The sequence below is a fragment of the Propithecus coquereli genome, unplaced genomic scaffold (assembly GCF_000956105.1).
Source record: "Propithecus coquereli isolate 6110/MARCELLA unplaced genomic scaffold, Pcoq_1.0 Scaffold142, whole genome shotgun sequence".
Taxonomy (NCBI): domain Eukaryota; kingdom Metazoa; phylum Chordata; class Mammalia; order Primates; family Indriidae; genus Propithecus; species Propithecus coquereli.
In genome coordinates, this window is record NW_012138525.1 from 3,425,977 (window position 1) to 3,449,480 (window position 23,504).

General features: G+C 38.5%; 1 protein-coding gene across 1 annotated transcript in view; it reads left to right on the forward strand.

Annotated features, from left to right (window-relative positions):
- FNBP1 (formin binding protein 1) overlaps nucleotides 1–23,504 on the forward strand; it is a 115,504-nt gene that overhangs the window by 74,259 nt on the left and 17,741 nt on the right. Inside the window, exons 7-10 of the mRNA XM_012639789.1 lie at nucleotides 15,669–15,797; nucleotides 17,016–17,162; nucleotides 20,563–20,760; nucleotides 21,695–21,877. Of these exons, the coding sequence (XP_012495243.1) occupies nucleotides 15,669–15,797; nucleotides 17,016–17,162; nucleotides 20,563–20,760; nucleotides 21,695–21,877 (657 nt within the window). The remainder of the gene's footprint in view (nucleotides 1–15,668; nucleotides 15,798–17,015; nucleotides 17,163–20,562; nucleotides 20,761–21,694; nucleotides 21,878–23,504) is intronic.

The following is a 23,504-nucleotide window of genomic DNA, read 5'->3' on the forward strand; positions in this document are numbered from 1 at the left end:
TTTCTCAACTGTGTTTGGTGCTTGACAATACAGCTGATGTGACCTCCATGCAGGCGTGCATTTTCTAAATCCTTTAGGATCTGCGACGAACCTGATCTTTTCTTTCTGAAGTTAAATGTCCCACGTATGGATTGAAACCACACTTTTCACAAGTGCTGTGTTCAGATCACCTAAACTCGTCCCTTACAAGAGGGTGTGTATCATCCTTGAGGCACCCAGGTTAACTAAGAGTAGATGCTGTTTATATGTATAAACTATACAAGAAAAAACTGGCAGTTTTATCTCTGGGCAAGAGTGCATACTTGGATGTATGAGCATGCCATGTTCCTTAGAGCAGCGGTCCCCAACCTTTTTGGTACGAGGGACCAGTTTCATGGAAGACAATTTTTCCACGGACGGTGGGGGTGGGGGGTGGTGGAGCTTTGTGGCTGTCCCTAACAAGCCTTGGACCACTACAGGTCCTCAGCCCAGGGATTGGGGACGGCAGCCTTAGAGGAACAATGAAGGAAGGAAATATGCTTAATTGAATGGTCTTTATTGGCAATGAAAACTCAAGGAACTATGCAGTCTCTTCCTTTGCCAAGATGCGGCTGTCATAGAGTTTTAAATTTGAAGACTTCCAGTGAGCTTGAAGTGGTTTGGAATTAGTTAATCTGGGTTTGTAAATGTGTTAACCAATATGTGTTAGAGTAGGTCATCCCCTGGCTCGTGTCCCAGGTGTTTGAGCTGAAAGTGAGGTGGAAAGGAAGGTAACCTTACCGTCTGTTTTGCAATATTGAGAAGCTGAAGGACTGCAAGGGAACGTGGGAAACTTAAACCATGTAGTCTTACTCAAATGTAGGATTTTCTTGTAAAAATAGAAACTTAAAACACTGAGATAAAGCTAAAGTATTCTTTGCTATCCTCCTCAAGCATAATTACTCTTATTCCTTGGTTTGTATCCTTCTGGACCTTTTTAAAATAGGTTGTTATCAAGGTGTAATTTACATACAGTTAAGTGGCCACCTCTTAGGTGGATATCTCAATGAATTTTTATGTATGTATGAAATCGTGTACCACCAACCAAGATAGGGGACATTTTAGGGCCCCAGCAGGATCCAGTGAACACCCCGCCCCAGTGGTAACTGTTATTCTGACTTCTATCACATATTAGTTTTGCCTGTTTCTGTACTTCATATAAATTATACAATATATGTTTTGTGTCTGACTTCTTTAACTCAACATAATGTTTGGGAGAGTCATATTTTTGTTGCATATAATGGTGTTTTGTGTTGCCCATCTTTAATTGTCACATGGCATTCCATTGTGTGGATATACTGTAATTTGTTTATGCACTCTCCTGTTGATGGGCATTTGAGTTCTTTCCAATTTGGGGGTATTAAGACTAAAGCTACTGTGAAAATTCTTATACGTGTCTCTTGGTGGACGTGGTGTCTCATTTTTTTTTGGTTGTATACCTATGAGTAGAGTTGCTGGGTCACAGGTATGTTTAGCTTTGGTAGATCCTGTTGAAAAGCTTGACAAAGTGGTTATACCTGTTGATGCTCCCTGCAGCAGTTGCTCCTCATCCTCACCAGCACTTGGTATTGTTAGTCTTTTTATTTTAGCCTTTTGATGGGCATAGAATGGAATCTTGTGGTGGTTTTCTTTATTTATTTTTTTGGCAGAGGCAGGGTCTCGCTGTTGCTCAGGCTGGTCTCAAACTCCTGGCCTCAAGCAATCCTCCTGTCTCAGCCTTCCAGAGTGCTAGGATTATATGTGTGGGCCACTGTGCTCTTGTGGTGGTTTTAATTTGCATTTGTATTTCCTTCGTGAAAAATGATGTTGAACATCTTTTCATATGCCATTATCTGCCATTTGAATAGCCTCTTTTGTGAGGAGCCCAAATCTTTTGTTCATTTTCAAATAGATTTTTTTTCTTTCTGACTTGAAGATGTTCCCCATACATTCTAAATATGAGTGTGTGTGCATGTGTATCATACTGTTTGCTTTTGTTCTGGCTTCTTTTTATGAACAGAAGTTCTCAATTTTAATAAAGTCCAATATACCGATCTTTAATTTCATGTGTAAAAAATACATGGATGTATTTTTTTTTTTAATCTTACCCCAATAAACCCTTTTGGTATGCCTTTAGTTGACATTCGGGTGATCATTTATTTGAAAATTTTCATCATTGCTATCAAAATATTGTGCAATTGGAAAGTCCTAGACAACCAGAATGTGATAGTGTCCACGTCACATGTTTATAATGATCATCCTCAGGAGTATGGAGAGCCCCGCCTCTCTGCAACCTCCTTTCTCAGAAGCCCAGTGACATCAGAATTGACCTGGCAGCAAAGGACATTGTTCATTGTCACCTTGAGCAATTAACTCTTCAGGTGTTCTTGATTATTTTTTGTGGATTTGGAGAAGTGGATAGGAGACTTTTTTTAGTAGAGTCAACAGTTCAAGCTTTATAATTTGCAGATTTTTTTTTTTGAAGATGAGAACCAGAGTTCTAGGTAACCACTGATTTATTTTATAAAAATGTTTCTAACAATTTTTTTTTTTTTGCTTACAGTTTGCTTCTGCTTGGTACAGCTTTGTATCCAACTAAATTCTGAATTTGTCTATTTCTGTTTTCACGTAGCCCCCAAAATATTTTTCTTTAATTTAAGGGGATCATAATAGAATCATGACTTCATAGTCTGCTTCTGATTTTTAAAAAATACTTAGCTTGTTGATGGAATTCTTTTTTTTTTTTTTTTTTGAGACAGAGTCTCACTGTCTTGCCCAGGCTAGAGTGCCGTGGCATCAGCCTAGCTCACAGCAACCTCAAACTCCTGGGCTCAAGTGATCCTCCTTCCTCAGCCTCCCGAGTAGCTGGGACTACAGGCACACGCCACCATGCCTAGCTAATTTTTTCTATTTTTAGTTTGGCCAATTTCTTTCTATTTTTTTTTTTTTTTTTGGTGGATACGGGTCTCGCTCTTGCTTAGGCTGGTCTCGAACTCCTGAGCTCAAACGATCCACTCCCCTCGGCCTCCCAGAGTGCTAGGATTACAGGTGTGAGCCACTGGGGGCCTTTGACGGAATTCTTAAGTTGCGAGGTGTTCTCATTCATTCCCTCACTCATTGTTCATTGACTATCTGCTGAGGTGTGGAGGCGGCGCAGATACCAACATACAATCACGCAATCCCTGGCTTTGAGGAACTTGCCTTTCCTTTTCTTCCTAATGCTTAGTTTACTGTGTTGTGAATTTTCCCATTTGCCCTATAGTGAACAGCTGAATGACATTTCCGTGACAAAGACTTTAAAATCAAGGTTTGTCTGTCACTCTGCTTTGGAATAATACCATACTAGACAAAGTTGGATGAGAGGCAGTACCTAATCTTTGTGTTCTGATAGTGCTGTGGTTGGTTTATTGTGGTATTGGGATGAAAAAGGAAAAGGTTATCAAAATGAATGGAATGTGAACTAATATTTCTGAACAGAGAGAACAGTGTTTTCTAAATGCATGCATTAAACTGAGTTCATCCATGTCAGGCAATGAATAATTCCCTTTCTCTAATTCACCCTGGCCTTGTGACTGTTGGCTCTTACATAATTTCTAAATGCAAAATAGGATATTGTTTAACAGAAACTGCAGTTCGTGGTTACAAACAGCTGCAGAAATTGTTAGTTGAGTTCAAGTTATGTTTTTTAAACTCCAGTAACAATTTCTTCCTTTCCTTGTAGGTCTAGTTTCATTTAACTTGGATGATTCTTTTACTGCTAGAGTCTCAATTTATGAGTGGCCGTTTTCCATGAAAAGTTAACAGGACTTTTTAGTTAAAATTCATTGCAATTCTGAATGTCAAGTAACCGGAAGAGTTTCTATACAATGTGAGAGGTTCACTTATTTCTGGCTTAATTATGAATTTTTATTATATAACCCAATTCAATCCTGACCATAAGTACTGAATAGCATGGTTTCTTGGGGAGTTTGCCTTCCAGTTTTTGTATAATATTATGACTTCTAAAAACATTTGGTTTTGAATGTTAGTAGCTTTTTAATTCTACATAGATGTTCCTATGATGAAGAAGAATAGGAAATCTTCAGTGATTTATGAATTAAGGTAGAATTCTAAGAAGTATGTGATAAAAGATGAAATTTCATGTTTATAATTATGATAAAATATACTTGTACTCTTTATGTGTCATATATAGTAGAATATTTTAAAGAGAAAAATAAAATTGGGGTAAGGAATCTTACTACAGCTTGCCAATCTTGGCAATTTTAAGCAAGAATTTACTTTGAATAATTATCAGTTTGATAATTACCTCAAGAAAACAAATGAAATTTAGTAGTTTAGGAAGTTTTCTTCAGTTGGAATCAGGCTTGCAGGCTCTGTGAAGCACGGGCAGGAGGGAGTTGGTTCTATCCTAACTGAAGCCAGCTGAGTAGCAGAGTGTTAAATTTTTTTACCATTTGGGGAAACAGTCTCCAGCAAGATGACCACTTTAGTTATTGTACATATAAGGAATTGTACTATCAAATTTTTTGTGTGCGTTGCTGTAACTACTAGGTTAACATCTTTGTTGAACATGTTAATAACGCTAGTGCTTTCCCCAGATTTCTTTTTCACGTAAAATGTCTGACTCTAGTTAGCTGAAGGAATTGTTCACTGCAACAATTTAGAGAACAAATTTTTTTCATAAAGAGGAAGTGGTTAGTATGAATGCAGGAAATAAATTTTGCAACTGCAGCTTAATCTTTTAGGCTTAAAAAGTTTAAAATGCTTTTTATTTTAAATGAGAAAAAATATATAGAATTAAAAAGGTCTTATCAAAAATGGATATTGTTGCTATGACTGTGCTGTTATGAGTGTATCAATGTTCAAATCAAAATTTCTAGAACAGACACTTTTGTTGTTCTCTTGTTTTAATGTCTACCCTGTAAGCAGTCATCTCTCTGGAATTTATATTTACTCCTAATAGCATAATCATTAACAAACCTGTAAGTTAATGTGCAAAATAGCAATAGAGCAGAGGGAAATGATAGGTCATTCTCATACCCTAGATCTGAAGATAGATGTGAATTCATTGAGACATTTATTTATTTGTGTGTGTTCAGCTGTCACACTTAGCACTTACTATGTGCCCCAAAGTGCTCTAAAGGCTTTCAAATGGTAACTCATTTAATAAAGTATTTTAATTTTGGCCGGGCGTGGTGGCTCATGCCTGTAATCCTAGCACTCTGGGAGGCCGAGGCCGGTGGATCGTTTGAGCTCAGGAGTTTGAGACCAGCCTGAGCAAGAGCGAGACCTCGTCTCTACTAAAAAAAAAAATAGAAAGAAATTAGCTGGACAACTGAAAATATATAGAAAAAATTAGCCGCGCATGGTGGCGCATGCCTATAGTTCCAGCTACTTGGGAGGCTGAGGCAGAAGGATTGCTTGAGCCCAGGAGTGTGAGGTTGCTGTGAGGTAGGCTGATGCCACAGCACTCTAGCCCAAGGCAACAGAGCAAGACTCTGTCTCAAGAAAAAAAAAACAAAAACGTATTTTAATTTTCACTGATAGTAAATGGCCTAGTCCTTGGCCAAGAGGTTTTTCCTAATCTCAGTGTTACACAGAAGTGGGTTCAGATCTTGTTTCTACCACTTACAAATGGTATGATGAGGCAATTTATTTCATCTCTGAGTCTGTTTTGTATTCTGTAAAATAGGAGTACAATGCTACACTTCGGGGCTGGCTGTGAGGGTTCAGTGGTATGTGATGCATGTAAAGTGGTGCCCTATTTTTGTACTGCAGTTAGTTGGCGGACACTGTTGTTGTCATCTACATTTTGCCGGTTTGTGTCCTTCTCTTTGGGTTACTCTTGGCTCCTCCCTCCTCAGTTCTTCCACTTCTATCCACTGTTAACATTCTAGGCATTCAACAAGAATATTATTTAGAGGAAGCATGCAGAGCACCCATGGGATTATAACAGATACCTTTCACGAGGGCCCCAGGGAGCAAAAATGATGAGATGGAGAGGCAAGGAAAACGTGAGTCAACGGAGAATAAGAGCATCAAAAGTAACATGCTAATTGTGTGGTGAAGATAATCAGAATAATAGCAGTTAGAAGACAATTAATGAGGTCCCTCATACATGCAATCATCTGGTCCCATGATGAGCAAACACTAGGAGTTCAAGAGTTGCTTATGGATTCTGCATGTGGAAAAGGTCTGTGCCGATTATGGGCTGCTGGGAGAGGCCCGCAGGAGCCTCTTGACTTGAACAGAAGGATGGGTGAAAATGGAAAAGATGGAGCAGGGAGAGCAGGTGAGGTGGGGAGCCCCTCATTCAGGGCACGTGTTGAGGGCGTCGACCTGCCCACCAGGACAGGGCCTCCCCAGGGTCCATCTGGAGAAGTGAGATGGCAGTGGTTTATGAAGAATGTGAAAGGCCAAATGGTGGCATGAACATGACCCTGATGAAATGTTATTAAACCTACTCCTCAAAAACGTACACTGGAAAAGTGTTTTATATTTTCCAAAGGGTTTTTAATCCTCTCCATAATTCTTTTATCCCTTTATAGATAAAAAGGGTAAGACTATAAAATGATAAATTACCATTAGCCTAAAGTGGCCCTGCTAGATATGGTACAGCCACGACTGAAACACGTTTCTGTGTCCAAGTGCAGTGTTCTTGACCACACGGCTTTGCTACTGGATTATATAAATATTTTTTTCTTTTTTTTTAAGCCCATATCTTGGTAGGATTATATTACTATAAATGAGCTCCTTACTCTTAGCCGTGGCTCCTGCCTACAGAATTAGGCAGGCTAATGGACATGTGTGAAACTGGTGGATTGGGGTAAGGTGACAGCTATTAGCACGAGGCCTCATTATCAGGACCTAGTATGGAGAGGTGCGGCCCTTACTGGACGAGGAAGCATAGGTCCCATCTAAAGGGGGTAGCCATTGTGCACCATCTGTTTACATAGCTGGTGCCATGTGATACTGCAGATCAAGTGATGTTACTTCTGGTGTCCCATTCTTTCTGAGTTAAATTTCCTTCTTCCTGGATGATAGGTTGTTTTAATTTTTTTTCCAAGAGGGTTTGTGAGTGGTAAATTTTCTTTTTTCTATTGGTTTGAAATATCTTTATTTTGTCCTTAGTCTAATTGATAGTTTAGCTAGATATAGAATTCTTGCCTGGTACAGTGCCTTGCACCTGTTGTCCCAGCTACTTTGGAGGCTGAGGCAGGAAGATCACTTGAGCCCAGGAGTTTGAGGTTGCAGTGAGATATGATCGCACCACTGTACTCCAGCCTGAGTGTCAGAGCGAGACCCTGTCTCTTAAAAAAAATAGAAAGAAAGAAAAAAAAGAAAAATAGAATTCTAGACTGGCAATTATTTTCTCTAAATATTTTGAAAATATCATTCCATTGTCTTTCTTTCATTGTCAGTTGTTCCTCTTGGAAGGTGGCTTTCTATTTAATTGCATTTCTTTGTAGATATTTGACTTTCTTCTCTAGTTGTTAAGACCTTGTATTTGCCTTTGGTGTTCCATGTTGTCACTATGATGTTTCAAAGTATAGACTTTTTATTTTTAATTTACTCTGAGGAAAACTCTCAGACATTGACACTTCAAATATTAACCATTGTCATTAATATTGTTGGTTCTGGAGCTCATATTAGATGTGTGTGAAACTTCTCAATCTGTTCTCATGCCTCTTAACTTTTTCATACATTCCATTTTGTTATCTCTGTATATTACATTTTGTGTAACTTCCTCAGCTACTTCATAAATACTCTTCAAATTATTCTGTTATTTAACCCATCTAATGAGTTTTTTTTAAATTTCAGTGACTTCATTTTTCATTTCTAGAAGCTCTACTTGATTCTTCTGCAGATATGCCTGATCTTTATTTAGAGCATCTTATTATTTTCTTGTGATTTCTGTTGCTACTTTTATTTCCTTTATCCTTTTAAATGTTCTCTTTTTATATTTTCTTTCAAATTGTTTTTTTAGCTGAAGTTCTAATTTTTTCTCTCTTATTGCATCAGTTTTCATGGTGATTTATTTCCTTGTGCATTTATATTATTATTATCTTTTTTGTGTGAGCATAACTTCAACCAGAGATTGTTTTTTCCTCTGGGAATCGTATTAAAGCAGTATTATGGAAGTACTCTCCCAGCAAGGTCTTATATCGTTTCTGCCAGACAACCTGGAACTAATTTTTATGTTAATTTCTTGGCTTGAGGATTCTTGCACCATCTGTATAGTATGCACAGGCTTAAGGTTTTGTTTTTCAGAGGACACTCTCCCCCCATTCCACTCCATAGCCTGAGACCTAAACAAGCTTCCTTGTTATCTTCTCTGGTAACCAGGAAAAGTTTTGCCAGGCATTGCCCAGCTTAAAGAAAGCAGAAAAACTAACATTAAGGTTAAATGGAGGAAGCGCCTATATGTACTCTTAATCTTGGCCTCACTGATAGTATATTACTGAGTAATGTAGGTAAGATTTTAATATTAAACATTCTTGATTAAACATCTGTTGTGACTTGGAGACTAAGGGTGAACAGCTGCTAACCTACTACCAAACACCTCAGATTTCTTCAGAAATGGAAGTATGGTATTTCATTTCTTTCCTTGGGTTGTGTAACATGACTGATTTTTTTTACTTTACTAAGGAACATGTCTTTTCTAGAACTGCACTTTAAAAATTGCTTTAGGCATCTCTGTACTTCATAGTAACTCCGTGGCAATGGAGAATGGTGATCATATGGACATTAACTTTGAGCCAGAATTCAGGCTATTGTCTTCAGCTGTACATATATGAAACCTTGTGAGTGTCATATTCTGGGCTAAGGGAGAGGAATAAGCAGCTTCAAACCCACCATAACAGAAAAACTCAAGTCTCTATAGCCAATGGCAACGCATTAGAAACCAGGGAGGAGGAGGGGCCGAGTCTTGGAAACCATGATTTATATCTTACCAAGAGCTCTGAGCTCATACTGAACTTGTTTTCACTGGCCTACCTTGGAGATTTGCCAACATCAAGATGCACAATATCAACATTGGCTGCTTCTCCCTTAGTAGAAATTGTCACTCACCTTGAGTAAATAAATATTTCCAATTCTACTTTTCAAGTAAGGCAACCAGGGTATAGGGAAACAGAAGGGCTTTTCTTAAAACTGTTTAGCAAGTGAATGGCCTGTGCAGGATTGAGATGCTGGTCTCATTTGCTATCTTTTCCAAATTCTCTCCTTCTGTTTCAGCCACTGACACCTATAACACTGGGGCTAGAAAGTTATAAGACTGTTAAAAAAAAAAAAAAAGGGAAGAAAAAGTCAGGAAATTGCTGGAATATTTCAAGCATATTTCTTTGGTTAACTTATTTTGAAGTTTTTCTCTGTTTTGTATTTTAGCTGCCCTTATAAATTTATCAAAGACAGACTCATTGTTTTGGCAAGCCCCTGGCCTGGAGATCTCCAACAAAAACTCACAGCACTCTGTCTGAATAGGAATTTTTAAATGCATTCTTAGTCTCGAACTTGAAAATGTATTCTAGATGCTCCAGTGTGCTGGGAAATTTAAACAATGCCATTTATCGTGTGACAACATTGCTCCAGACAAAGAGCTTTTTCATCTCTTCCTTTGTTAGTGTCCTTCCTACTCCATTAGCTTTTCAGAGCTTTTTTTTCAACTGGACCTCAAAGGCAAGCCATACCTCTTAAGTCTTTCACCAATTCTGGGATTCAGCAATAGAAAGTGTCTCCTTTACTAATATTTTTGGCAAAAGAAAATATTCCTTAATCACTCTTTTCAGGAATGACCATTATTGATGTTTCGTTTTTACAATAATGGGATTAGGCCATAAATACTGTTTTGAAAACTTTAAAAATTTTTAAAAATAGTTTCATATAGTTTTTATTTCCCTTTTTCATTAAATATTCCTTCACATTGGCTATACATTAGTCCATCGAGGGTATGACATAATATTTAACCAATCATTTGTTTCAAATTATTATTTCAAACTAATAGCTATTATGAACAATACTGTGATGGGTATCTTTTGTGATTATTTCATTAGGATAAATTCTCTGAAATAGAATTGCTAGGTCAAAGATGAGGGTAAAATTAATTTTACTCCTAACCATTGACAGATCCTACAGAAATCTAATATACCACTTAGGGTTTTCAAGGGATTCCCAACAGGTTGCTGTTTTTCTGATCTCAGAAATACCTAGAAAATATTCCTTCAGAGTAGAGGAGGGAAAGAAACAAACAAAAATATGTAGAAAATAGTGAATAATATCCAGCACCCTCTGCCTCACTTGTATGCTACAAAAATACTGTGCTTTCTTCTCATTTATCTGGCCACATCCAAAAGTCAGGATCCTCTGGTTTTCAGGAAGTGGAATGTGCAAGAGCCTTTACTTTTTAAACCATATAGTTCTGTGAGTTTGAATTATTTACAGCAAACAGATTTTTGTAATCAGGAGAGAAAAGAACAAAAGATGGGAAAGGCAGCCAGATAACCCAGTTTGTTGCATTAATAAGTTTGATTTTATCTACAGTGTGAAGTCAGTAGCTCAGGTAGTTCAAGGAGTGAGGACGTGGAGTCAAGTGCTGTGTGTGCTGGATTCGTGCTGTGGCTCTAGCCTGTGGGTGGTGGCCAGGCCCATCTGCCAGCTAAGCAGAGTGGCTGCAGGTTGCTGGTTATTGGATGACAATTCGGGCGTCCTATCTGCGGTGCAAAATAGAACATTCTTAGATGAAAGTGAATAAAATCTAGATTGAAACCCCTTTTCCATCCAGCCTAAAATACAACTGGTCTCTTCTTATGATAATAATGAAATGCAATATCGAAAGTGCAGCTGTTCCAGAAAACATTCACTGTTGTTTAGGCAACCAGTAATAACTGTAAAATATTCCTCATTGCTCTCCCCAAACTTTTCGTAATAAAAGATGGGCATTTATAATGTGTTATATCCTTTAACAAGGGAAAAGTGACTTCTTTAAAAGTTCTGGACACTGCTGCATTAAATAGTTTACTATTTAAGGAATATCAATATATAAAATTCTGAGAAGTCCAAGGCCATGTTCAAAAAATTAATAAATCTTATTATTTTATTTATTCAGTGGATTTTTAGTGGAACTAGTCCATATTTACTCATTTTGTTAGAGATCAAAAGCCATGAAAAAAAGATGCAAGGGTATAACTTAGTAAGCAAACCTACCGTGTTCCCCACGGGGAAGTGTCTTAGTACACTGTGTATTCGCTGTCTATGATAGTCGAGATTCAGCCAGCAATGTTATTCTCCTTAATATTTTGAAATATTAAGGAAAAAGTAATATGGAATTAAGCCAAAAATAGCTATATACTTTGACCATGCTAATAATCTAAATTGAGCTATTAGATCATTAAATATTTAAATATTAAATTAAATATTTCAAATCAAAAGTATAGTTTATTATATCATCAAAGGCATTTTCCACAGCTTGTCGAGAACTGAATAGTTTTCCTTGTAAGAAGGGGTCCAAAGCCTGGAAGAAGTGCTAGTCAGTTAGTGCAAGGTCTGATGAACATGGTGGGTGACAGAGAATTTCCAAGTCCAGTTTCTGTGGTTTGAGCAGCGTTGTTTGTGCCACATGTGTTGGAGTGTTGTCTTGCAAGAGGATTGGCCTGTCTCTATTGACCAATCTCAGCTGCTTAATCGCAAGCATCCTCATCATTTCACCCAACTGGTTGTGGTAGACATCTGCTGTAATCTACTGACCAGGTTACATGTAGCTGTAGTGGATAATAACATTGGACCACCAAACACACACCATTAGCTTTTTTTGATTAATATTCAGTTTTGGACTGTGTTTTGGCACTTCCTCTTTATCCCAACCATTGTGCTGAACACTTGCAATTGTCAAAAAGAATCCATTTTTCATGACACATAACAATACAGTATAGAAACGGTTCGCCTTTATGTTGTGACAGCAAAGAAAGGCAAGCTTTGAGACGATTTCTCCTCTGATGCTCGTTTAATTCATGTGGTACCCATCTATCCAGCTTCTTTACCTTGCGGATTTATTTCAAATGGTCCAATATTGTTGGAATAGTAACGTCAAACCTTGCTGCTAATTCATGCATAGGTTGCACGTGTAGGTTGAGATGGATTTGCTTCCACTACAGCTTTCAACTTATCATTATCTACCTTGGTGTCAGGTCGCCCATGTGGCTCATTTTCAAGATTAAAATCACTAGAACAGAACTTCTCAAACCATCGATGTACTGTGTGTTCATTAGCCACATCCTTCCCAAACACCTTGTTGATATTTTGAGCTGTCTGCACTGCATTGGTTCCACGACGGAACTCGTATTCGAAAATAACACGAATTTTTTACTTAACCATGGTTTCACAAAATATCACAAAAATTGCTGCTCAGAGATACCAACCGTCAAAGTTAGTACTTAACAAAATCAGTCATTTTATACTTAAAAACCTACTAAATGGATTATGGTATTTTTATCTTTAAACCGTTAGGATTTTAAAGTATTGGGCTACAGTTTAGTTTCTAAAATATTGTTTTCTTTATTTAGAAACTGACCTTTTAGGCAGTACAGTTTTACTTCCACAAGGACATTGAGAATGGAGTATGTTAAGGATTACCAAGAAGTGAAGTCATGTGTAAGCAGTACATACTTAGGCCTATTTGGATTTATTTGGGGAGATTCCCAAGGGTTTGTTAAAGAAATTCTAAAGTTTAAATGCAGTCTTTCTGTTGAACACGAAAGTGATCTAGATCTTATTCAAAGATGTCTGTGACTTACAGCCTCGGACAACTGTGGTCATTCTGCACTACTTAGAACATTATTTCTAAATTTTGACTCTGACTCATTTAAAACAAGACAAAACAAACCAACCCTCTGTACGTCTTTCTGCCCTATAGTAATGTTGCTATAGTTGCAGCATCTTTTATTTTTAGAATGCGAAATTTAATTAAAAGAAATAGCTTATGGTCTGGTTTAGAATGGAAATAGACTGACCTAAAAAGAGATGAGAAATCATGATGCTTATAATCTTCATTGAGCTTTAGATGTAGGAAATACAGTCTCTAAAATATATAGTTACTTAACAGTTACTCCAGATAAGTTTTTCAAAATATTTTTGTAATAATAAGTAATAACAGTTTACTAATCAAAAATAGACTTTACATAGTGAAACTTGGTTAGAACAATGGCACATTCCTAGGCCAGAGTTTCAAACGTGGATATTAATTCAAAGCAGCTGGGTATAGGAACTGAGAAAAAGACAGTCCTGTTGTCCTGCTGTGGCTTTGCAGAATTTGACATACAACCATATTTTGCTGCTTTTAAGCATTTCCCTGTCCTTTTGGCAGGGAAGGGAGAGAGACCGTGGAAATAGATGGGCTTTTGCAATCATATGTACAAGCTTTTGCATTCAAGAAAAACTCCCAGAGAGATAATGCTTCTTTAACATGAAAAGTAGACCTGTTCCCTCTGAAGTTTTGTTTGTCTGGTTTATTTTCTGCTGCTCGGCTGTCTTTCCAGGCTAGATTTTAGACCTGTCATTCTTTATTCATCTTCTTCCATGGTTCACACCTAGTGGTCTCTAGTTATAATATATTTCAGGATTACTGCATATAAACAGGGTAAAGGGCAGCATGAAAGTATTAGGAGTTAATATGCTTACAAAAGCAGCTGTACAGCCAAAGCTAAAACATTCTATTAGGGATTCTGTGGAGCCAAGAGGAAGAGGATCACGGGCACTTCCAACCAAAGGGCGCTGGGGCGCCTGTGACACCAGCTCTCACAAGTCAAATATCCCACTGTTGGGATAAGCGGGTTTATTGTCAGGAAGTTTTTATCTGCTCATGTGGTGGTGTGTGTGTGTGCGTGTGTGTGTACATACATGCGTACGTGTTACATATTACAATGACATTCTGATCTCTGTTTCAGATTCACTAAGAATCTCTAAAATAAATAAGGGAGCACTCTATCTTGTCACTTGTTACTGTTTTTTACATAAGAAATGAGGAAATCCCCCCTTGGATTTTTGTGAGACTTTTTGAGGAAGGTTTGTGAATGAAATAGAGAATATTTTAGAAATTTGAGGTCTCTATGGGAATTTCCTTGGTTTTTTTTTTTTTTCATATTCATAACAAAGTGATAAATGGTGAAACTGACAGCACTGGAAGAGTTAATGGGGTTTTGTGTTCGGTGCCTAGGGGAACAGACGGAGTACCTGCAGGTGGGAAGCTATTGCTTAAACAAGGGAGGGCTACTGTGCACCGGGATGGATTTTTGAGGATAGCTGGGTACTTGACATTTTGGGGACTAGAGTAATATATTTACTAATGGACACAGTAAGAAGCGGAAGCCAAAGCATATGTCAGGAAGGGAGTTAACAGGCTGCCAACAAAGAGGAAGAATGTGGCAGCTAAAATAAACCAAGGGTAGATGAAAAGTGGATAAAATGGTATCGAGATACCTAAAGGCCTTAAGAAACTAAAAAACCTCAGTAATGAGGAAATTAGGTTGGAGATATTGATATTGTTACCTTCATTTGGGAAGTGTTCATGTAAGAATAGGGAAGAAAATAAAGGAAGCAACTATGAATTACCACCTTGGGCTTTTGCCAGTATGCATGAGTGAAATGCGAAGTGAGAATCAGGTTAAGTCTTCAAGTCACATAGGCAGGAAGTCAATAAAGAACGTTGAGATAGACAAAAGCCAATAGTAGATGTTACCATCAGACAGAAAGTAGGACAAATGACGTCAGCATATCTTCTTTGTGTTTATACGAGAATGTTTCTATGTGCTTTCTTTCTTTGACTATTAGGTCTTAATTTTCTATAACATTGGTTCAGTAAAACAAAACAAAAACAAGCAAGCAAACAAAAGGTTGCCTTGGTTATGTTGGAACACAGCCCTTTTCCTGTTGTGTTTTGGCTCAATGCAGTGAGTTTGCCAAGTCACCTAAGGACCGAGCTATATCTTCATCTGGCAAGGGGTAGTTTTGTGCTCTGTGGACCTCAGATTGTGTTAGAGATTCTTGAGATAGTATTTATTAAGACCCTACCAAACCAGCCTGAGCAAGGGTGAGACCCTGTCTGTACAAAAAATAGGAAGAAATTAGCCAAACAACTAAACATAGAAAAAATTAGCCGGGCATGGTGGCACATGCCTGTTGTCCCAGCTACTCAGGAGGCTGAGGCAGGAGGATCACTTGAGCCCAGGAGTTTGAGGTTGCTGTGAGCTAGGCTGACGCCATGGCACTCTAGCCCGGGCAACAGAGCCAGACTCTGTCTTAAAATAAATAAATAAATAAATAAAATAAAAAGTATGAATTTCCCCTCCCTTCCTCAAAAAAAAAAAAATATATATATATATAATATGTGAACAGAGGTTGCCACAGGGTCATCCAGGTAACATAAACATGTGAATTGGCCAAAGTGCCACATTAAGACAATAGAGGATGGCGAGGTTTGAGAAAACTAGGATATACATTCCTTACCTAAGTAAATTCAAACACAAAACATTTTTTTAAAAAATAGCATCTGCAAAATACAATAATTTGAGGTAAATTTGGCCCCTAGGTGCCCCATTGTGCAGTTCCAGGCTTTTATTTATTATGTCCATGCTTTTATTTATGATGTATGAATGTGGGGGTATCCTCGTTTTTGTCCTAAGGCCCGACAACAAGCTCAAATACGTCACCAAATGGCAGAGGACAGCAAAGCAGATTACTCATCAATTCTTCAGAAATTCAACCACGAGCAGCATGAATATTACCATACTCACATACCTAACATCTTTCAGGTAAGCCGTTCAACCTTTCAGCTTTCAGGTTTTGTTTTCCTTAGAAACACATTGCTTCTGAATCAAGATTGCTGGGCTTGTATTCTAAGGGTTTATATAATTCCAAATTTCTGCTAAATTTTTTTTTAAAGAGACTGGGTCTCACTTTGTTGCCCAGGTTGAAGTGTAGTGGCTATTCACAGGCTCGATCATCGATGGCCTTAAACTTCTGGCTTCAAGGGGTCCTCCCTCCTCAGTCTCCCAAGTAGCTGGGATTGTAGGTGTCATGGTGCCCAGCCTCTTCTAAATCCTTTTTTTTTTCCCCCCAGGCTGGTCTCAAAGTCCCAGCCTCAAGTGATCCTCCTGCCTTGGCCTAGGCCTCCCAAAGTGTTGGGATTACAGGCATGAGCCACTGCACTCTGCCCACTAAGTCATTTTTTAGAGAATCTAGATCAAGTATTGACTATCAATAAGAATGAAATATATTATTAATCTCAAGATTAATTAGGAGCCTTTGTAAACTTCCACAGTTTGTACCTGCAACCATTTTTTTCGCCAGTCTTAAACTGTGATTCTCCAATTAATGCTGTCATTGCTAAAAAGATGATTCTGGTTATAAAAATGCCAATTTTAGGAGTCAAAGCAGCATTCATACAGTTGTAGGATTTCAACAAATGATAGTTCTTTCTTTTGGATTTTTTTCTTTTGGTTCCTCAGGTTGTCAAAAATGGTATGAGAAAAGATATACACATGTCCTCCCATTTTGGGAATCTTTTATGACTTTTAGTCTGGTTGTAGAAAAAAATATTTGTTTCTTGGTGTCTACACACAGCAAACAAGAACTTCCAAAGTTGTAGTGGAAGGTACACTAGTTATATCTCAGCCTGTGCTGGGTTGAGACAGTTAACTGAATACTGTGTTTTTGGTGAAGGTTAAAGTGGATCAAAGGTGGAGAAGGTGTTTGAGTATATTACCAAATAGTGTTAATGATAAAACTACCGAGTTTGGGGATTCTTACTGAAATTGAAATGGAGTTGTGTAAAGTGTATATTTGGCAGCCTAACAATTTATAAGATATTTATACAGCTGGCTGATACAGAGGCACAATAAACTCAGGCTGCTCTAACCCTAACCGCTTTGCCTCCTAGAGAATTTGTTAGAGGTAACAATGTTGCCGAAAAACAGCTTCCTTAAGTAACAGTGGGCCAAATTCGTTTTTTACAAAATCTAATGTTACAGAAAATACAGGAGATGGAGGAAAGGAGGATAGTGAAAATTGGAGAGTCCATGAAGACGTACGCGGAGGTGGATCGGCAGGTGATCCCCATCATCGGGAAATGCTTGGACGGCATAGTAAAGGCAGCTGAATCAATTGATCAGAAAAATGTAGGTATTGTCATTTGGGCTTAATTGACAACTGTTTGTGGTTCCATTATTTCTCCCCCTCCCCCCTCCGTGCTGCGCCATTTAGTTGTCTCGTGGGAGGTGGGTGCATTCGGTGCTCACAGTGCTTTTCGATACTGGCTACACCACTTGAGAGTTCTTTGATTCAGCCCTCTGTGTTTGGATTTAGCTCTCTGATTCCTTTTGCGGAGAACACATTTAAGTGGTAAATTGTCCAAGACATTACAGAATTAAATCGAAGTGTTTTTTTGTCATTTGACTGAGTAAACTCCCCAGCTTGGGATCTGATTGATTTCTAGAAGAAGGCAAAGCCTTTGTTTCCTCTGGGGCAGGGTTTCTTTAGGGCACTTTTGACATGTTAGGCCAGGTAATTCTTTACTGTGGGGAGCTGTCGTATGCATTGCAGAATGTTTAGCAGTGTCTCTGGCCTCTAATGTTCAGATTCTTCATTGCCTCAAGAGCATTTGATGTGTAACAACATTTAAGACCATTTGTGTATAAAGTTTTTGTCAATTCAACGTGCACGAATGCTTCCAAACATGTTAAATGGTAGCTGTTTGTAGGAAGAATAGATGCCTGGTAGCAGTTTGTGTTTTTTGTTTTGTTTTGTTTCTGTGTGATTTCAGCATTTCTTGCTCCTTATTTTGTTAATACCTATTAACCTAGAGCCTTCTTCTTCAGTGATTTCAGCTAACTTTTTAGAGAAAAATTATCGATGCTCTTGAATTATTGGCACCCCACCCCAAACTATATTACACCAGTAAGTTTTCTTCTAGAAATGATCAAACTATCCTTTTTGTGAGCTGAAAATTTTTTTATTTGATGGTTTTCTTTAACTGTTATAAACATCTCGGAAGAAATAGTCTCAGTGAGGCTTTCTCTGATCACCCTATTGAAAATTTCAATAGTCATTAATAAATTACATTGAGAGTGAATCTTTTAAAGGGAGAGACTAATAGTAGGGTTTATAAGTTATGCTTTGAAAGATGAGGTCATCTCTGTGTGATTCTTGACTTTTCTTTTGGCTTCATTGACTTAAAATCTGCATTGATTAAAATCTGAAGAAGGCTGATATTAATTTCTTGTGTTAGAAGCCTGGAAATTTCCCTTGAAACCTTGCAGTTTCACAGTATTATGTCTGAGTGATGTTTTCCCTCTATCAGTTTTATCTGGGAAATTATAAGCCACCTAGATTTATAGGATTTTACTTCCCATTATGGGAGCCTAGTTTTCCATCACATCACTGATAATTGTTCTTCACCCATGATCCTTATGGTGCTAAAGGCAAGGGTCCATTCTAGGTCTTCTTACCTGAGCTTTCGACAGCACTGCCCCCGCTTGCCCACCCTCTTACCTGCTTCTCCTTCTCTTGGTTCCCAGGAAGCCACTGCGGTGGCTTTTTCCCTTCTCATGGGTCTTCATTTCCTTTGCATGTTCTTCTTCCCTCCATTTAATTTTATGGTGCTCCAGGGCTTAGATCTCAGGTGTCTTTTATTCTCCACTTTCACTCCTTTAGGTGATCTGTAGACTCTTGGAGCATTAGGTCCCATCTCAACACTGATTTGCAGATTCTACTTTTCCAGCCCCTACCTCTGCTGCACACTGCAGCTTCATATATTCAATTACCAGTGGCCTTTGCATGTGGAGGTCTAACAGGTACCTCAGACTGAACATGTCCAAATGGAGCTCCTGCCCTGCCTCCTCTCCTCCCACTCTTCACTGCCTCAGTTGATGGCACTTCCATCTTTTCAGTTGCTCGGTCTTGGAATCATCCTTGATACCTCCCTTTTTCTCACACCCGTATCAGTTTGCAGCCGATTTTGTTGGCTCTACCTTCAAAATACATGCAGAACCAAACCAGCTCTGGCCACAGCCACTGTTACCCTCCTGATCCAAGGCCCTTTCGTCTTGGATTATGCAGGAGGAGCCTGGGTCACTGCAGAGGCATCTGACTAGTCTCCCCACCTTTGCATTTATGCCTCCTGCCCCCGCCAGTACTTTCTTAACACAGAGGCCAGAGAGATAGAGCCCTTTAAAATAAGTCAGACCACGTCCCTCCTCTGCTCAGAACCCTCCCGGAGTGTCCTTCTCGCTCAGAGGAAAAGCCAAAGTCACCTGGGGCTGCAAAGCCCTAAAGCATCTGGAACCCTCCCACTCCCCTGTTTATCTTTGCTCTGTTCTCCCAGATGCTGCAGTGGCCACCTTGGTATTCCTTGAAAACTGCAGGCATGCTCCTGCCATGCTTTTCCTCTGCCCGGGATGCTCCTCCCCTGGGTTTCTGTGTGGCTCACTCTTACCTCGTATCTCCTTTGGGTCTTTACTTGAATGGACAAGTTTGATTTTGCTGTAACTTTGAGAATTCGAAGATGAGATCTTTCTTAATCCCTATAGGTCGTCATTCCTTGCATATTCCCTTCCCCTTTCCAAATACTCCTTTTATGTTTCAGATGGTTTTTCAAGTTTCTCTTCTTTTGCAGATTCCATTCTTGGCAAAGTTAATTATGGTCTTGCTGCTTTGATCTTAGGTATTTTTATTGTAGTTTTCATTTCATTGTACCCATTTTATCTCTGCCTATTCATGTTTAAATGCTGTTATTTGTATCCGTTTTAAAAAATTCATTTTGAGAAAAGTTGTCTTAGAAAGTGGTTCACTGAGTATTTAGCGAACACCTGCTTTATTCCAGGCCTGTCGTCCTCACCATGACCTGCTGAGGAGAACCCCAAACTCAAGGGGTCACAGCCTTGCCCAGAGTCGCATAGTGATACGTCCATCTGGCTCCAAAGCCCAAGTTCTTTCCTCTAAGCCCCACCACATTGCTCTTTTTATTTCTAAAACAAGAGTTTTGGGCACATATTTGAATCTGCTCACTTATTCACAAGTGCCAGGCACTATTCTAAAGGGGGAGACAGACAATAATAAAATTAATGAAAACATTATTTAGAGTTGAAAACATGAACATTTTGGAAAAGATAAAGTGGAAAAAGATGATAAGAAGTGCCTGCATGGGGTGGTGTTGATTTGACTTTGTATCTGCTGAATTGCTTTAAGAACCTCTGATGGGAACCAAATTTTTGTATATTTTTCAAGGGAATTGCAAATCATGGCCCACTGATTCTTCAGCTTTTAATAAACGAGCTCTTAACTAATATTTATTTTCTCCAGTTGTAGAAAAATAATTATTGAAGGTATCTTCACATCTTAACTAGAGATATCAGTTTACAGATGATACTCCTCGTGATAAAAGCGTTACTAGGAAAAAAACTAGTATTAATCAATGTAGTTCCCTTAGAATATCGTCTGTATGAGCTCATCATAATACATTGTGTAAAAAGTATTTGCATGCATTTTAATGTATTTGTATGTTCATGGGTATAATTTCAGGATTCACAACTGGTAATAGAAGCTTATAAATCAGGGTTTGAGCCTCCCGGAGACATTGAATTTGAGGATTACACTCAGCCAATGAAACGCACTGTGTCAGACAACAGCCTTTCAAATTCCAGAGGAGAAGGCAAACCGGAGCTCAAGTTTGGTGGCAAATCCAAAGGAAAGTTATGGCCGTTCATCAAGAAAAATAAGGTACTGATGGTTGGATCCTGTGTGAAATGACTTTTATAAGGTGTGGAGATTTTTACTTTATCTTTTAGTCTTGAAAAAAACTAAGATCCTAAACCTGTAGTTTCAGAAAGGAAAAAAAAGCTAGTGTGCTATTTTATCTTAAAGGTCTTTCTTTTTGGTGGTGGTTTGCCATGGCCCTTTGTCTTATTTCAGATGCATTATCACTTGTACCGTGTCACCCACACTAACAGATTACTGACCTCTCAGCCGTTCTGCATCATGCTTATCACCCCAAAATCTCCTAGGCTGCTGCGTACCTTGGCTGGGAGAGAGCATATGGCGCAAAATTTAACAACGTATCAGTGCATCTAATTGAAGTTGTTACCATGTTTAGAACTTGGTTTTGAATTCATGTTAACGTGTGTTTCCATGAACATTTTTCGTTTTCTTTTCATAGTGTGATAAACAGGTGCATGACAGCATTAACCTGGGGACATAAAATATGATCAAGGCAACATTACTGCTTTAACCTTAGGATGATTTAATACTTAATTTTAAGAGACTGTCTTGCAGTTTTCATAACCTTAGCATTTAAGGGTTTTCATTTTCTCCCATTGAGCTATGTTAGTTTAGGCGGTATAGAAATATTTACCCTCCTGGCTTATACTGGTTTAGAATAACTAATTAGAGTTATAGTTTGCATGTGAAAGTCTGCATGAGCTTCTTGTCAACTATTTCTTGCTCTTGTTCTGTTGCATTACTTACGAAACCTCCCACTTTCATCACATTCTTCATTTAACATGTTCTACATGTTTTCTTTTGGACCATGGCCTAAATATTTAATTGTTTGTGTTTTTCTTGCTTTGGATTTCAAATATTATTTGATGCTTATTTTTGTTTTGTGTCTTCTTGTTTCTGATTTTCACTCTATCACTGCTCCATCTCTTACACGTAGCTTGTGTCCCTTTTAACATCCCCCCATCAGCCTCCCCCTCCTCCCCCTGCCTCTGCCTCACCCTCTGCTGTTCCCAACGGCCCCCAGTCTCCCAAGCAGCAAAAGGAACCCCTCTCCCACCGCTTCAACGAGTTCATGACCTCCAAACCCAAAATCCACTGCTTCAGGAGCCTAAAGCGTGGGGTAAGTTCTGCTCTGGAATCCTGTCTCTCTTGAGCGCTTTGTGGCATGTTTTGTTCTGCATAACTTATTTTGTTTGTGAATGAATCCATTGTGTTTTCCCATAACATAAAAAAAAAAATAGGAACCTATGATTCTTTGTAGCTAGAAAGAAGAAGAAAGAAAGAGGAGGGAAGAAAGAGGGAAGCAGGATGGATGGAAGGAAAGAGAAAGCAAGCCAGCCAGCCCAGAGTTCTTTCTGTCTCTGGTACATTTTGAAAGGACTTTACCCCACTTCCCCTTTAAAGTGTCCAAGTCATTAATTTTTTACCTTGATTTTACCAAAAAAGGAAACTTAGATTCCATTCCTAAAACCAGCAGCATATGAGATGAGGAATTGGAAGTGACTGTGTAGTCAGAAAGTATTCGCTTAATAATTACTACAGCAATGCGAGTGTGACACTTCCCTGAGCTATGCCTCAGGGTTCAAAGGGGAATGGTCACAGTGGTTTCATTTGCTATTTTGGTGAAATTATAAGAAGTTGATAAAATATCTGTTAACTGGAAAAGGCCTAATTCAGTATTTCCCTTTAAAGGGTGAAATAATAAAAGCGGTCGACATTTATTGAGCACTTACTACGTGCCCTGCTCTGTTCTGTGTGCTCATTTACAGTTTTTCGACCACCCTGTGAAGGCTAGGTGGCACTAATATTTCCTTATTTTGTTACTGCTAGGGAAATTGAAGCATAAAAAGACGAAGTTAGGAAGATGTAGAGCCGGGATTTAAAGCCAGGGAGTCTGTTCATAGAGTCTGGGATTCTGTGGCATCCACATTCAGGGGAAAAGTATTATAGTGGACTCATAAGTGGATCTTATTAAGACTCCAATTTGATGTTATAATTAAGATTGATGTGCTTAAGGCACAGAGCTTGATACAGCCATCCAACATAGATACCGGTTTGGTTTACAGAAAAAGGTTGCAATAAAGTCATTTGTAGCCTCCTAAATCAATCTAAGCGGTCAATCTAGCCTAAGCCTTCCCAGACTATCCTTTCTAATGAAGAATGGTATTTGGTAATCAAGAGCAAAGAGGTATTTAGTGCATTAACATATCCAGTAAGATTGGTTTTTTTTTTTTAGTCCTGTCCCGTGGGAGTTGTAATACAGCTCTAGTGGAATGCTTTCTTTTACAAACATGATTTTTATTTTTCCTGTTTACTGGGATCTACAGCCAACTGAGAGTTGGGTTACTTCTTCCCAAGCAGTGCCTCATAGTTAAGTTATCCCTAAAGCCAGAGCTGGATGTCAGTCTTTAGGCTAATAAGCTGCATTTGCAGGTAAAGGCAAGCCCAGCATTAGTTCTAAACTAAAAATTCTTGAGTTTTGGTTTTTTTCTTGAGTGTCAGCTGATACATGGATATAGGAAGAGATTCTAAACCATAACTTCTTAATTAGATGAGAGGTGTCCTTCTCAGATTTGGAACCAACAGCTGATTACCAGTAAGAGAATAGTGGTACTCATCGTTAACCTGACAATCATATTTCTTTGAGTCCACAAAAAGTACTTTGGGTAAAAAAGAATATAAATATATAATAGATAACTATAAATGATAATAAATTGTCACCTTTTAAAATAAGGGACAAAACATTT